Here is a 15,520-nt window from a genome sequence, read left to right on the forward strand (position 1 = left end):
TTAGTTTTTTTTTTAAGGTGCTTATTTCTGGAATACAAGCTCCAAGGGCAGAAGGCCTGTGTGCTGTGGTAAGGGTGATGGACTTGTTAAGCCACAGTAAGGAATATTGGGCTTTCCTTTAAGTGTAATTGGAAGCCAGTCCATAACTGAAGAGAATAACTTGAACATTTTCAATTAAATAGTTTAATCCTTTCTTCACTCCCTCTAACTCTAGCTACAAACCTCAGCCTGTACTGGGGTCATCCCAGTAGAATATGGGAAGGAGAGTTCAGGCTTTCATTCCCTACAAAGATCGGTCACAGATTTATGGAAATGACAGGTGTCATGGTGCGGGGGGTTAGGCTGCCATTTGGGACGCTCACATCTCATGTGGGAGTACCAGGGATGGAGATGAGCCTCTACTGCTGAGGCAGCTGCTGATGGGCAGTGGTGGTGGCACCTGTGCCTGGGATCCTGTCACTCAAGGGAAATCCTGATGGAGTTCCTTGTTGCTGGCTTGGGTCTGGCCCAGCCCCAGCTGTTGTGGGTGTTTGTGTAGTGAAGCAGCAAATGGAAGAGTTCTCTCTCTATGCTTTTGAAACAAATAATAATAATAATAAAAGCCTTCATAATAAACCTTTAAAATAGTTTATGGAAAATAGAACTGAGAGATAAGTTTTTTTGGGAGTGCAAAAACAAAACAACAATCCAAAAACCAAAACAACAACAACAAAAAAAGTGTTTTAAACCCCTTGAAATCCAAGTATAGAGGGTTCTTCAAAAAGGTTCATGGAAAATTTATGTTATGAAAAGCTTTGCATGGGTTTCACATTTGTGTGTGTGTGTGTGTGTGTGTGTAAAAGCAAACATCTCAGGGCCAGTGTTATGGCATAATAGGTTAAACTACCACTTACAATATGGCATCCCAAATGGTTAATGTAAGTCCTGTTGCTCCATTTATGGCACCGTTCCCTCCAAATAGTTCTAGGAGGACAGCAGAAGGTGGCTGCAGCCCTCGATCCGCGTTCAAGTTGGAGACCTAGAAGAAGCCCTAGGCTTTGGTCTGGCCTAGCCAGGGCCATTGTGGCCACTTAGGAACTGAACCAGCAGATAGGATATCTCCCCCTCTATCTTTCTGTAATTCTGCCTTTCAGGTACAATTCTAAAAATCTTTTTTTTAAAAATAAACATGCCTTCATTTTTCCATTTTCATTCCATTTTATTTCCTTCATTTTATTTTGAGTACATTATTTTGCTATGACGCTGTGAAACACGTACAATATAATTTTTTTAAAGATTTATTTTTATTATTATTTTTTATTGGAAAGGCAGATATACAGAGAGGAGAGACAGAGAGGAAGATCTTCCGTCCGATGATTCACTCTTCAAGTGAGCACAACGGCCAATGCTATGCCGGTCCGAAGCCAGGAGCCTCTTCCGGGTCTCCCACGTGGGTGCAGGGTCCCAAAGCTTTGGGCTGTCCTTGACTGCCTTCCCGGGCCACAGGCAGGGAGCTGGAAGGGAAGTGGGGCTGCCGGGATAGAACCGGCGCCCATATGGGATCCCGGGCGTGCAAGGCGAGCACCTTAACCACTTGCGCCACCGCGCCGGGCCCACAATATAATTTCTAAGCAAACTTTTTTCAGTCTTCATTTGGTAAGATCTAATGTGAAGTGCTTGAACCACGAGGGCAGCCACTGATCCCAAATGGCATAATTCCAGGTTTGTTTTTTATTATTTATGTAGAGGAAGGGAGAAAGAGAAAAAAAGAAGAGACTGAACATTCCTACCTACTGATTCACTCCCCGAATTCTCACACCAGCAGGGTCTGGATAGGACCAGGGCTGGAAGCCAAGAACTTAATCCGGGTCTCCCGTGTGTGTGGCAGGAACCATCACTGGTGCCTCCGTCATTGGATCAAACATTCCCTTCTGTCCATGTGAGCCAGAGCCAGGCCTAGTGTCTGCTGAACCACAGGTCTGAAGCAGTGGACCCCAACACTTTGTCCACCCACCGAGCTGCTGGTTTTAGCTGGAGGTCCCTTTTCATTGTCATCACCAGCCAGTTCCTTGTACCGCTTTCGAGTCTGGTCCACACTAGGTCTGTGAGATTGCTGGGCAAAGAAGGAGAACTCGGAGGCGGATCCTCAGTCATGGTCTCCCAGCAGCGCTGCCCTGCTTCCTTTCATGTTTACCCCGGAGCTGGCTTCGGTGTTCACAGGTACTTTAGCCAAATGCTCCATTCTTTATTTGGCTTGGCAAGGAGACTTTCAAAGAGGGCTAGGAAGAACAAATCCTCTAGAACGGGCTTTCGTCCTTGCTTTTAAGACCGAAGATTAGTAGAAGAGAGCCCTCTGCTGGCTAGATGGGCAGAACAGCCCAGAGTTGGTGGCAGGGCAGGAAGCTGTAACCCAGCGCTCCGCCTCTTAGGTTCTTGTGTAGGTATGAACAACTTCAGGTCTGCAGCTGTCAGTTCATGCTTCTTTGGAGCTGATCTAAGAGACCTGTAATTGCCAGCTCAATCACAACAGTTTTTCTTTTCCTTTTTTAAAAAAGGTTTATTTGAAAGTCATCCTTCGTGAGAGACACAGTGGTGAGAGCAAGAACAAGAGAGAGAGGTAAGGGAGGGATTTGGGGCTGGGTCAGATGGAAGCCAACAGCCAAGATTCAGCGTGGGTCTTCCACATGGATTGTAGAGTCGAGCCTCAAACCCAGGCAGTCTGACACATGATCCCAGGCAGTGTCTTAACTGCTATGCCTAACACCGACCCCTTGTTGTAGTCTTTGGCAAAAGTGTTTGTCTTTCATAATCTCTTTGAAAGTAATAGCTCTGAATCTTAGCCCCGGACCTGAAATAACTCCCCCATCTAGCTTATCTTCATTCTTTTTTCTTTTTCCTTTCCTGCCTTCCACCTTGCCTTCTTCCCTCCTCCAGCACCACAAAATAAAACCAGTCTTCACTCCAAAGAGAGGACCCGTTGATGGAATCTGAGAAGGGGAACCAGCGTGGCTTATCTGCCGCACACCGTCAGCTGTGTAGCCAGGCGGGAGGCCCAGGGTTGGTGTGACCAACTGAGGAGGGCTCTCTTTTGCCCCTGGGGAAGCCTGTAGAGGGGTTTGTTGGGCCGTGGGAATGTGGATGACTGACGGGAGCTGTGGTGCTGAGAACCGAGTCCTGTATCAGGAAGAGAAAGAGGGCTGTGTCCTGGAGACCAGTGGCCGTCAGGTGCCCTGCTGTGTGCTCAGCCCTGGAGTAAGCAACTTACACACCTTAATTCTATTCCTTGTTTTCCCTCTCCACTGTCTCAAACACCTTTCTCTGGAAGAAAACAAAAATGGATACTTCAGAAAATGTAGGATGCAACTTGCCTAAGAGAATAGCCGTGTGTGTGTTCACTGTTTTATTGTTATATTTTTGTTCCGAATAGGCTGCCGTTCCTACACACAGGAGGGAGTGTACACATACCCTACTGGACAAATCCTAAATCTCATTCTAACATTCTACCTCTGGCCCTTGGGCGGAGAGCCTCGCGTCTGCTCCCCTTTCAGCAATGACGCTTGTTTTCTGTCTCCCCTTGTTGAAGCCAAAGTACCTGCTGCTAGTTTCCATGGTGACCATGGTAGTGCTCTTAGCGCCCCAAACTCTGATTTGAATAAACTGCGATCCAGAGGTTGACAGCTCTCCAAAGTCACCCTCCCAGGCAGGGATGAAGATGGAAGAAGGACCCAAACACCTTTCTCTCTTTCTCTTTCTCTCTCTCTCTCTCTTTTATATGTTTAAAGGGTAGAAAGGGAAAGACACAGAGAGAGGGCGAGCTTTCTTCTGTTGATTCATTCCCCAGATGGCCATAATGGCCAGGCTGAAGCTAGGAAAATTGGACCGTCCTCTGCTGCTTTCCCAGGCACATGAGCAGGGAGCTGGATGGGAAGTGGAGCAGTTAGGACTCACCATTGCAGCTGGGACACTGGAATTACAGGCAGTGGTTTAATCCACTCTTTTGGTGGGATCCACACCTGTCCTTGCCCAGGGTTATGTAGATTTATTTTTTTTTTAATTTGCTTTACTCTGCTCTTTTTGCTAGATGTCTGTCATTTTCTCTAAGGCCTTTATCCGTCTACCCTGCGTGCTCACAGCTTGGCCAATCTATGCAGCTTTTCCCACCAGGCCTCGCCAGTTTCCCCTCTCTTTGTAAATTTCCTTATCTTGTTTGTGTCTTCTTAGGGTTTTAACAAGTAGCTAGATTCAAAAAATTTCCAAAAAGTATCTATAAACCCTTTTTTCTTTTCTATAGTGTTTATTGATTCTGCTATTCCTATATTGTTTGACAGCATTGGCAATTATTTTAAGTATGTTAAAAGTTGCCTTTGTGAAGGTGTGTCAACAAGTTTATGGGAAATGGAATTAAAACATTGGTGCTGGGGTTAGATGCTACTTGGGATGCTTGGGCTCAAGTTCTGGCTGTTTCTGATTCCACATTATGGCTCAAGTACTTGGGTCCCCGGGATACCCATGTGGGAGATTTGGATGGAGTTTCTGACTGTTGGCTTCATGGGGCTCAGCCCTGGTTGTTGTGGACACTTGGGATGGGATAGAGCATCTCTCTGTGTCTCTCTGCCTTTTCAATAAATTTTAAGAGGATGCATTTATGTTGATGCAAAAAAATTTTTGAAACCCATACTTATGGGTTTGACAGAAAATACATATTCTGAAAAAAATGCATGCATTTTAACTTTTTCCTATATCATAACAGACTCATTTTAAAATTCCATCTTCTGGAAGTACCTTATACTTACTGCAGCTCTTTCTCACAGTAAAACAGGCCTTCTTCCTGGTGATACAGCCTTTGACTTCTAGAACAAATCTCCTACTCTGGGAATTTAAGGCACTGTCGCAAGTCAACAGTGTAGCTGTTTTAGAATACAGTGTTAACAGTTTCAAATTGTTATCTTGCAGTTTCTAAGATGTTGACATTGACTACAGTTTTTTTTTTGTGGGTAAGACATGGTCTGACTCCTATTCTGCCACAGAAAAGACTGAAGCAGCTCTCCCCAAGCCGTTTGCTCTGTTAGGCCCTGGAGGCACTGGAAAGGAGGTCTGACACCTGCCGGTCTGTCTGCTTCCAGCTGCCTACAAGGTGGATAAGATGGATGTAACCTGAGACACATTCTTTGTGGCTGAGGATAGAAGGTACATTGTGCAACAGAAAGATACAGCAGCTATAGGCGATGCCACGCCAGCTCTGTAACTGCTTATCTGCAGAATTCCTTTACAGAAAAGAAAAATAAACGTTTATCTTGTTGGAGCCGCTATGATTTCTGGGCTCTGTTTCTAGCTGCCAAATGCAAATCTTAACTGATAGCAAAGTCCTTGAGGAGTTTTGAGCCAGGGACTGATTCCATACCATTGTTGGCTCGGCAAGGACAGATTCTGGAGGGGGCGTTTGAGGGAGAGGGTTCTGAGATAAAGTTGGCCTAGCAGGTGGGGACGGAGAGTGAGGGGTGATTGAATGAGGAGATGACACATGTTCCACAGGGTCACCAATTTCGGTTAATTTCCCAGGACACCTCTGCTAAACCCTATTGTGTGGTGGTCCTTTACATTTTAGTGATGGAGTAATTTGCATGCTGCTATTGTCAGCCGGCCTGAAAGCTGAGGAGATTGGGGCGATGGGTGCTCTTTGTGCCTTAAAAAGCAGCGGGAGAAAGCTGGAAGAGGGAAGGTGGATCAGTGTTACAGTAAAGTGAAGCGATTCTATTTACTAAGCTCCTGCAGGCATTTCCAAGGAAAGGAACTTTTGTTAGCCGTGATTGTCTAATCTAGATACATTTGAAATGTATCCTTTATTGGGTAGTAACTGTAAATAACATTAAAAATGTATCATGGAGGAACTTGCCAAGTACAGATAATTGCATACAATGAAAGCTTCTAAAAGGAAGGGGAAAAAATCCAAGGTTCTTAAATTACCCTGTGGTTGATGTGATCACGCTAGGTAGTGACTGAGTTTTCACAGTAAACTTTTCATTTTGAGGCAGGGCAAGAATGTCATACGTTTTAGGTGAGAAGAAATTTCATTATTATTTACATGGGTTATAAAAGTAAGATGCTGTAGTTACACTTGGGTGTTACAAACTTGAGTATATGAACTCTCCCTGTTCATTCACGAGTGTATTCCTCAGGCCCATTGTCGATGGACAGGTACCTTAGTCCAGGCCCAGAGAACCAGCTGATTCTCTCAGAAAGCCCAGCTTCCTGTTCCCTGTGGTCCTAACAGGAAACCTTAACTCCAGGGCAAGCTCATCTATGAACCTATCTGCAGATTCAGTATCTCTTTACATCCTTAAACATGGGCTGGCCGTTCTAAGCTTCCTTGTAGATCTAGCTTGGACAGGTTCTTAGAAGTCTTATCCTAGCTACCAACTTCAAGGTCCCTTAAGGCAGTGGCTTTCAGTCCTGCCCCCTCTGCACAAAGAACTGAAGATGCAGCTGGCACCATAGCCTAGTGGCTAAAGTCCTTGCCTAGCACTCACCAGGATCCCATATGGGCACTGGTTCGTGTCCTGGTGGCCCCGCTTCCCATCCATTTCTCTGCTTATGGGCTGGAAAAGCAGTGGAGGACGGCCCAAAGCCTTGGGACCTTGCACCCATGTGGGAAACGCAGAAGAGGCTCCTGGCTTTGGATTGGCTTAGCTCTGACCATTACGGCCACTTGGGGAGTGAATCAATGGATGGAAGATGTTCCTCTCTGTCTCTCCTTCTCTCTATATATCTGACTTTCCAATAAAAATAAAATAAATCTTTAAAAAATGAATTACAGATGCACCCAGTGTGAGTAATTCCATCTCGCCATTTCTCCTGTCATATCCCCAACTGGGATAACATACATCTAAAGGCAAATGACTGGCTCCCAGGTTATAACCTGGATTGCCTGTTGCAAACTTCCATACTTTTGCTACAGCTCAACTTTCATAGTGGCATATGGATTGTCTCCTATTTAAAGTGGGGAGAAATCTGAAAAATGGTGCCAACAATGATCAGTATTTAAATTGCGTCTCCCTAAAGTCCCTGGGCTGTGTTTGCTACATCACACCAAAGCATGCAGTACAACAAGCATTTTTTTTTCCACTCTTTCTCTCTAGTTAAATAAATCATAACGATTGTCATCCACAGAGCAATGGTGTTCTCAAAACTGCTTGTCCAACACATTATTTGTTTAATCCTCCAAGAAGTTCTAAGAAGTGGCTTTAAAAACCAGGATTGTTATTCAAGGTCACAGCGGGTAGCTGAGCGAGAGCTCAAGTTCAGGTGTCACTGACTCTCAGCTTAGGGTTTGAGGTTTTCCTGTTGTTCCCATAAATAATCTCAGCGAGAACAGGACTGTGGCTTCACTGTGACAGTCTGCTTCATTCTCTTTTGCTCTCTGCCAGGCTACAAGACTTTATGGGGATTAAATATTTCTGGGCAGCCATGACTTGCCGTCTGTTGAAAAACGAGACTCTAATATCTTTAATAACTGTTTCATTACGAACCAAGGCAGGGTGACGGTCAGACCTAGAGAGGTGTAGGGGCCACTTGGGGTACCCACATCCTGTACTGCATCAGCTGTGCTAATGCACAATTGGGGAGGGGCGGGATGAGTATTGCAGAACTGGGTCCCTGTCGTGTGTCTGGGAAATCCTGAATGAGTTTTGCAAGCCTGGCTTTGGCCTCGCCCAGTTCTGGCTATTGGGAACATTTGGAGAAGGACCAGCAGATGGGAGATCTTTATCTTTTAGGTAAACCAAAGTTTAAAAAGAATTAAAAACCACAACAATAGAGGGCTGTTACTCAGTTTGGAATAATCCTAGAAATACCTATTTTGTGCTCTCCGTCTCTCCTGAGACACAATGGACGTTATGCACTTATTTTGGGCAGAAGGGACACCCTGGGTGCTACTTTTTGGTGAAGACTACAATTACCGTCAGGCATTCTGAGGCCGGGAATTTTTTTTTTTTTTCTTTTTCTTTCAGGATTTATTTATTTTGGGCTGTCCTCGACTGCTTTCCATTGCCACAATCAGGGATTTGAAAGCCGCATATGAACCAGCGCCCACATAGGATCCCGGCACATAAATGGCGAGAACTTGAGCCACTTGTCCACTGTGCCCGGCCCTATTTATTTCACTTTTAAGTCAGAGTTACAGAGAAACGGGTAGGAGAGAGAGACACACACAGATTTTTCCATCTGCTTCCGGTTCACTCCTCAAATGGCCACAACCACTTGGCAGAGCTGAGCCAGTCAGAAGCCAGAAGCCAGGAACTTCTTCCGGGTCTCCTACGTAACTACAGGGTCCCAAGGCTTTAGGCTGTTCTTCGCTGCTTTCCCACACCACAGGTACGGAGCTGACTGGGACACAACTGGTACCGCTATGGGATGTACCGCTATGGGATGTTTTTGCTGAAACTATGCCAATGGCGCGTACCCCGCAAGAATGCCATCAGTTTCCTGATAGGCTTGTCTCTAAAGCTCGGGTCGAGTTTTAGCTCCATATGGATTCTGGTGCTCTCAAACTCCACCTGCTTCCATGGAAGGTAAGAAGGTCACCCCGCTCCCCTCACCCACCTCTTGAAAGCTTGGTATTTGATTAGCTTGGGTGTTAACTGGTTTCCCACTCTGAGATGATTAGCCTAGCAGGGGACTTGGCTCACTTTGCTGGTAGGTGCAAAAACAGGAGTCAAGTGTTGTTCGCCAGTTTGTTTAGTTAGTGAGGAGTTTCATTGTAAAAATCAATTCCTTTGTGCTGTTGAAGATTGCTGAGGGAGGTTTTCCCTTGAAACACCCAGGTTTTCCCTGACTGGTTGAAAGCTAAGGCCATGTGCCTTTCGGGGGACTTCTCCTGCAGTTCCATTGGGTTGCTTTTGGTGCCTTGTCTCTCTAAGTTTGTAAATGAAAACTAATGATTGGCTTACTGTGTTATTGTCGTGACCAACTGAAAGGGAGGTGCAATTACAAATTTTATGGGTCATGATGTGCGAATGCCATCATGGAATTGCTGCAAAATGCTAACTGTTATTGATAGGAGTACAAACTAGTGTTACACTTCATTGGAGGAAGTTGATTGACGTGCACATGTGACCGCTTTTCAAAACAGCCTTTTCCATCGCTCTGTGTTCGCTCTCTCAATTTGCATCTTTGTAAAAGCACACTTTCCCGGTCAGCTTTAGTAGATACAATACTATTTGTTTTCCTTAATTGTCTTGCCCTCAGTGAAGTGAGCATCGACTTCACAGTACTTCTTACTTGGGAACACTGACAATAATTCAAAGTCAAGGACGTGTTGTAACACTGCTTCCTAAGCTGATGTCCCAAAGCCCGGGCCTTGAGTAACAGGTGTATTTTCTTCAAGGATGATGTGTTAGCCTGCTTTCTAGGGCCACTGCTTCCTTCCTAAGTGCAAACATGTTTTAATTAATCAAATTAGAATCAAGTCCTGGGCCCAGCACAATAGTCTAGTGGTTAAAGTCCTTTCGTTGCATGCACTGACATCCTGAATGGATGCCAATTTGTGTCCTGGCTGCTCCACTTCCCTTCAGCTCCCTGCTTGTGGCCTGGGAAAGCAGTCGAAACCTTGGGACGCTGCACCCACATGGAAGACCTGGAAAAAGGTCCTGGCCCCTGGCTTCAGATTGGCTCAGCTCTGGCCGTTGTGGTCACTTGGGGAGTGAACCAGAGGATGGAAGTTCTGTCTCTCCTTCTCTCCGTAAATGTGACTTTTCAATAAAAAAAAATAAATCTTAATTGTGGGCCTGGCGCAGTGGCCTAGCTGCTAAAGTCCTCGCCTTGAACGCGCCGGGATCCCATATGGTCGCTGGTTCTAATCCCAGCAGCCCCACTTTCCATCCAGCTCCCTGCCAGTGGTCTGGGAAAGCAGTTGAGGATGGCCCAAGGCCTTGGGACCCTGCACCCGTTTGGGAGACCTGGAAGAGCTCCTGGCTCCCGGCTTTGGATTGGTTCAGCTCCAGCCGTTGTGGTCATTTGGGGAGCGAATTGTTGGACGGAAAACCTTCCTCTCTGTCTCTCGTCCTCTCTGTATATCTGCCTTTCCAATACAAATAAATAAATCTTAAAAAAAAATCCTAATTATTGTGCAAAAGAAAAAAAAAAGTGTGAAGTCCCAATGGCGTGATTTAACTCCACTCACTGTAGTTTTTTTCCGTTGTCATCTGGGTGCATCACTAAGGCTGGTGAAACAGCTGTGTGAACTATGACTCTCACATTGGTGTGTAATTTTGTGAATAAACATTTGCACAAAATTCAGGCAAATATGTATCTTGAAAGGCATTTCATCTCAGTTTTTTTCTTCCCTTCCTCCTCTCAGTAAATATTGGGCATCTACTGTTTATATTGGGCTTTTGATATAGAAAACATCACCCTGATCTCCCGTCCCCAAGGAACTCAGAAGTATTTGTGTGAAATCACAAGACAGGGTGTTTTGAACAGGGAACTTGGGTAACTGCTGGAGAAGCATTGCTGAGAAAGTGTCATGGCCCGAACATGCGCCGCCAGATTTCAGATGCCACTTGTAGCCATTTGGAGGAATGAACCATTGCATGGAAGATCTCTCTCTCTCTGTCTCACGCACTCTCTCTCTCCTCTCTTGCTTTGTGACTCCCCCTTTCAAACACTAATTTTTAAAAAGTAAAAGATTTGGAACAAAATGATGGATGGAAAAATACACATTGGCAGATATGCACGTTGTCATTGGTAATTAGCAAATTACACACTAATGCTGCAGTGAGAGAATGTCATACATTTATTGGAATGACTAAAACCTCAAACCAATCCAAGTTGAAACAAGACAAGATTGAATGCTGGCAAGGATGTGGACCAACTGGGACTGTTGCTCCTGTCTGGCAGGAGTGCCAGATGGGAGAGCAAATTTGAAAACAGTTTGTATCTTATGGTAAACATGTGTTTCCATATGGTCCAATAATCCTAGGTATTTACCCGAGAGAACTGAAAAACCTGTATTTACATTCTGCGGATTGATGCTTATGGCAGCTGTATTCCTAATTGCCCAAAACTCAAACCCCAGTTGCCTTTTTTTCAATTGAATGAATAAATGAACCATGATACATTTATACAGTGGAATATTACTCAGCAATAGAAAGAGGAGAAATATTATTTTTTAAAAAATAATTAAGTCATTTATCTTTAAAATTTTCTCCTATGTGCTTGATGTGGTAGCCTAGCAGCTAAAGTCTTTGCCTTGCATGCACCGGGATCCTGTATGGGTGCTGGTTCTAATCCCGGCAGCCCCACTTCGCTTCCAGCTCCCTGCTTGTGGCTAGGGAAAGCAGTCGAGGACGGCCCAAAGCCTTGGGATGCTGCACCCGTGTGGGAGACCTGGAAGAGCTCTTGGCTCCTGGCTTTGGATCAGTGCAGCTCCAGCCATTGCAGCTGCTTGGGGAGTGAACCATTGGACGGAAGATCTTCCTCTCTGTCTCTCCTCCTCTCTGTATATCTGACTTTCCAATAAAAATAGATAAATCTTTTTAAAGATTTTTGTGGAAATAATAGTCTTTCCCACTTTCCTGTAGCCCTTGAATCTTTGTGCCCTAATTACCATGTAAAGATTGTCAAAAATTAAAAAAAAAAATAAGAGGGTGGGGAGAGAGAGAAGTCTTCCATCCATTGGTTTACTCCCCAGATGGCTGCAACTGCCAAAGCCAACCAGGCTGTAGCCAGGAGCCTAGCATCCCCTCTGATTCTCCTGAGTGGGCGGCATGGACCCAGTTCGGACCACCCTCTGCTGCCCTCCCATGTCCATTAGCAGAGCACCTGGAACTTGAACCAGTGATCCAATACAGACTGCCAATGTTGCAGGTGACAGTGTAACTCTGTGCCTCAGCACTGATCCCACCACATGGCATTCTCAGAAAGGCAAAAGCAAAGGAACGGAAACAGTTTGAGCAGTTGCCAGGGGCCTTGGGTGAGGGGAGGTGACGATTACGAAGAGGCGGTCCCTGGAGAGTGAGCTGGGCCGACATTGAACTCTTCCATATCTTAAAGGCAGTGACAGGGTCACAGTACTGCTTCACTGGCAAGAGGAAAGATGCACACATTTTTCCTGTTTGGGGAGCTAATAGTGAGAAGGCTTGACTTCTGCTTTCTGATTAAATTGAAGTCATCCTATCCAACAGTTGAACATGGCCAAGCCTTTAGCAGAGTACCAGTTGGAAATGACATATTCAATGACCAGCCTAGAGGCCGGAGAATTCCAGCGTGGTTCCAATGGGGCGGGCGGGATAACAGCCCCCAAATGTCTGTGCATTTATGTCCAGAACCTGCCAACTCTCCCTCAGATGGCAAAAGGGTCTTTGTAGTTGTGATTAATGTTGAGAACCTTGAGATGGGGAGGGGCAAACTCAGATTATTAGGTGGGCCCAGTGTAGTGAAACAGCCCCCTGACAGCAAAAATGGAAAAGCTTTTGGAATGGCCGTGACCGAGTGAGCTGCCAGGGAAGAATGGCCACTCCATAGTGTAGGATCATTATGTGACAGGTAGATACGACTTCAAAGAGGTGCACATCCTGATCCTCAGAATCTCTGAATAGCCTGTTAGGTGGAAAAGGGGGAATGACAGTTGCAGATAGAATTAAGTTTCCTGATTTGCTGGCCTTCCAGTAGGGAGGGTAGCTTGGCTTACCCAAGTGGACTAGGTTTAATCACACGGTCTTTAGATGGGGAGGAGGGAGGAAGAAGAGGAGGCTGGAGAGGAGTGATGTGATATGAAGATGGACCCTAGCTGCTGCTTTTAGGGATGAAGAAAGGGACCAGGGTGGTCTCTAGAAGTTGGAAAAGGCAAGGAACAGATTCTCCACCGGAGCCTCTGGGAAGGACACCTTGATTTTAGCTCATCTAGACTCTGGCTGGAGTTCTAGCCCAAAGTACTAAAAGATAGTAAATGTGTGTTGTTTCAAGCCACTCAGCTGGTGCAACTTGATGTAGCTCCAACGGGAGACTAAGACACAGGGAGAACGCATTGTTCTTCAATGTGAGAGGAGAATGTGAAGAGAAGGGAATTGCTAGCTTGGCTTCCTGCCTCCTGTGGGTGATCTGTTACCCACTTTCAGAATCATTCTCTGAAGAGGCTTGGATGTGGTTTGTTTCTCCTGGGTCCTTTTGCTGGTGACATGGTGGTGCTTAGAGGTGCTTAGGCCTTGCTAGGGGCACTGCTCCGAGAAGTAGCCCTTGTAGGTGTTTGAGCTCACAGATGGACATTGGATCTACTTGATGAGACATGCCCTCACCTCACACTGGAGTGCCTCATTTGGGTTCTGATTCTGTCCCTGACTCTGGGTGATGCAGGCCCTGAGAAGGCAGTGGTGATGGTTCAAGTAGTTGGAATTCTGCTACTTGACTGAGTTCCCAGCTGAGTCCTGGTCGTTTTATGCATTTGGAGACAGAACCAGAGGAGTTCCAGTGGAGACTGACCTCTGTGTGTCTCTCAAATAATAAATAAATTTTTGTGGCAACCCACTTGGCGAGTTCCCGTTGGGACTGTCATTTCTTATGTGTGCCCTGCCAGCTGCCACCTGCCATGAACCCAAGTGATGCTATCGAGACTTTCGGCCTCTAACATTTGTGAGCTCAGTAAACATCTCTTTCTTCACAAGTAGCCTGACTCTGCTAACTTCATTATGATTCTGATAAGCTGACAGTCTCATTCCCACTGTACATTTATGACATTACCATTGGGTTTATTGCCTGTTAAACTGCACCCCTGCTGCCAGGGCCCAGTGTTACTGAAAATGTTTTTGCAATGCCTGATCTCCTCTTGCCCAGGCGACTAGGTCTCATTTTGAGCCTTGTTTTATGCCATCTGCTGCTATCTCAAAATTGCTGTTTCCCAGCCTTCCCTCCACCGAATATTGCAGGAAACATGTGCCTCTGCAGCCCCCACCCCGGATTTGTGCTGCCCAAACTCTTTCCTTTTGCACTTCTTGCTTGCTTGCTTGGGATTGTGTTTTATGCCTGTGTGACAGATATTAAAATGATGTGTGACCAAAACCTCTCTTCTTGCTTTAGGTATCCAACTCACTAGAGGGTGTTTTGGGGGCCAAGCAGGATGATTTGCGATAAAGAGAATTAAACTGCTCAAGGGGGGAGGAACCAAAGCAAAGGAGATACTTTGAAGCAGATTTTATAAAAAGAGTGAAGGGAAAAAGGAAGAAGAAGGAAAAGAGAAGAGGAAGATGAGATGAATGAGCTGGGCAAATTTTAAAGAAAGAAAAATTCAAATAATATTTTTAAAGGAGGTTCCCTAGATAGCTTGTAATATCACATTCTCTGTGCCTCCCTAGGACACACTCGGAAAGTGTTGTGTTTGTGTGAGATGCATGTGTATTACATGCTGAAGTTGGCCTTATAGCAAGGGCAGGTTGAGCTAACACAGCCTCTCGAGGCTGCAGGTGGTAGGAGGGGAGGAACTGGGGAAGCAAGGCAAGAAAGATGCCCAAGTGATCTTTGCCACAGTGAGTCTCAGCAGGCATTCTGGCTAGCAAGTCAGGAATACTCCAGAATGGTTCCAGGCACAAACTGCACCCTGGGGAAGCCTGAGGAAGGCAGCAGGAGCAGGGCTCTGAACTGTTACCTCCTGTCTGTGTCCACTTGTCTGGGCCAAGCTGCACACTGGATGGCACAAAACCCCACAGGGCTTCCAAGTGGTGTCATCGGCTCCATGGCCCCTCTAGAAATTCACTTGCAGTGGGGCCAGTCTGTGTGAATCCAAAAGTGGGGAGTCACCAAAACAACAAAAGGGACAGTGGAGAGAATCTGAGAAAACTTCACTAAGATAAAGTTTTACTTTAGTGGGCTTGAAATGATGCATCATCTGCCTGGCTGATAAATATATGAACTTGAGTGCCTTCCTAAAGACAGGAAAAATTGAGGCCACAGGAAAACATTCTGTAATGTTCGGAGAGATAAGCTTATCTTGAGACTGCCAGATTATAACCACGGCACCACAGATTATAACCATGGCATCAGGGAACAGCTTTTACCATCTTGGCTGAAAAGAAACAATCAAGGGATTGAATCACCTACGCAATACAAACGTCTCTCTTACTAGACAAAAACAAACAACGTGGAAATAAAAACTGTCTTTCTAGAAGAGGGTTGCATTTAACTGCCAGCCTTTCTCTACCTTTTCTCTTGCCTCTCTGGGCTGTTGATTTCATTGGCAAATCAGGGGGAGAATGAAGTGGGCACATTCAGCTTTTGTGTCGGTCCTGCCAGCGTGAAGTCTGCTCTGGGGCCAGGCCAGGCTGACCTTGCGCCCCAGTGGGGCAAGTCCACTTGGGACCAAAACTTCTAGATCCTGTGCTTCCAGCAGAACATAGGGAAGCTCTTGGGACTTTTATCTGAAACGGCTTCTGCAACTCTCTCAGGCATCCAGCCAACCTGTGGCCTTCCTCTCTCATTCTTTTAGTTTCTTTCTGGGTTGGTTTTGAGCTCTGAAAAGTAGCAGGAGGGTTATTTATTGGGTACTGCTTGTGAGCTC

General features: G+C 45.7%; 2 protein-coding genes across 7 annotated transcripts in view; both read left to right on the top strand.

Moving 5' to 3' along the window:
• The window catches only part of APOLD1 (apolipoprotein L domain containing 1), a 40,030-nt gene that overhangs the window by 8,773 nt on the left and 15,737 nt on the right, over positions 1–15,520 (top strand). Inside the window, exon 1 of one of the 6 annotated variants that reach the window (XM_040967203.1) lies at positions 8,453–8,546. The exons of the other annotated variants lie outside the window; for them this stretch is intronic. Within the exon in view, the coding sequence (XP_040823137.1) occupies positions 8,505–8,546 (42 nt within the window). The 5' untranslated portion in view covers positions 8,453–8,504. Of the gene's footprint in view, positions 1–8,452; positions 8,547–15,520 lie in introns of those variants that run through there. 6 annotated transcript variants of the gene reach the window in all.
• DDX47 (DEAD-box helicase 47) overlaps positions 1–15,520 on the top strand; it is a 57,350-nt gene that overhangs the window by 6,054 nt on the left and 35,776 nt on the right. The gene's annotated exons all lie outside the window — the stretch shown is intronic.

This window comes from Ochotona curzoniae, unplaced genomic scaffold (assembly GCF_017591425.1).
Source record: "Ochotona curzoniae isolate NIBS_2020 unplaced genomic scaffold, NIBS_Ocur_1.0 contig_1482, whole genome shotgun sequence".
Taxonomy (NCBI): domain Eukaryota; kingdom Metazoa; phylum Chordata; class Mammalia; order Lagomorpha; family Ochotonidae; genus Ochotona; species Ochotona curzoniae.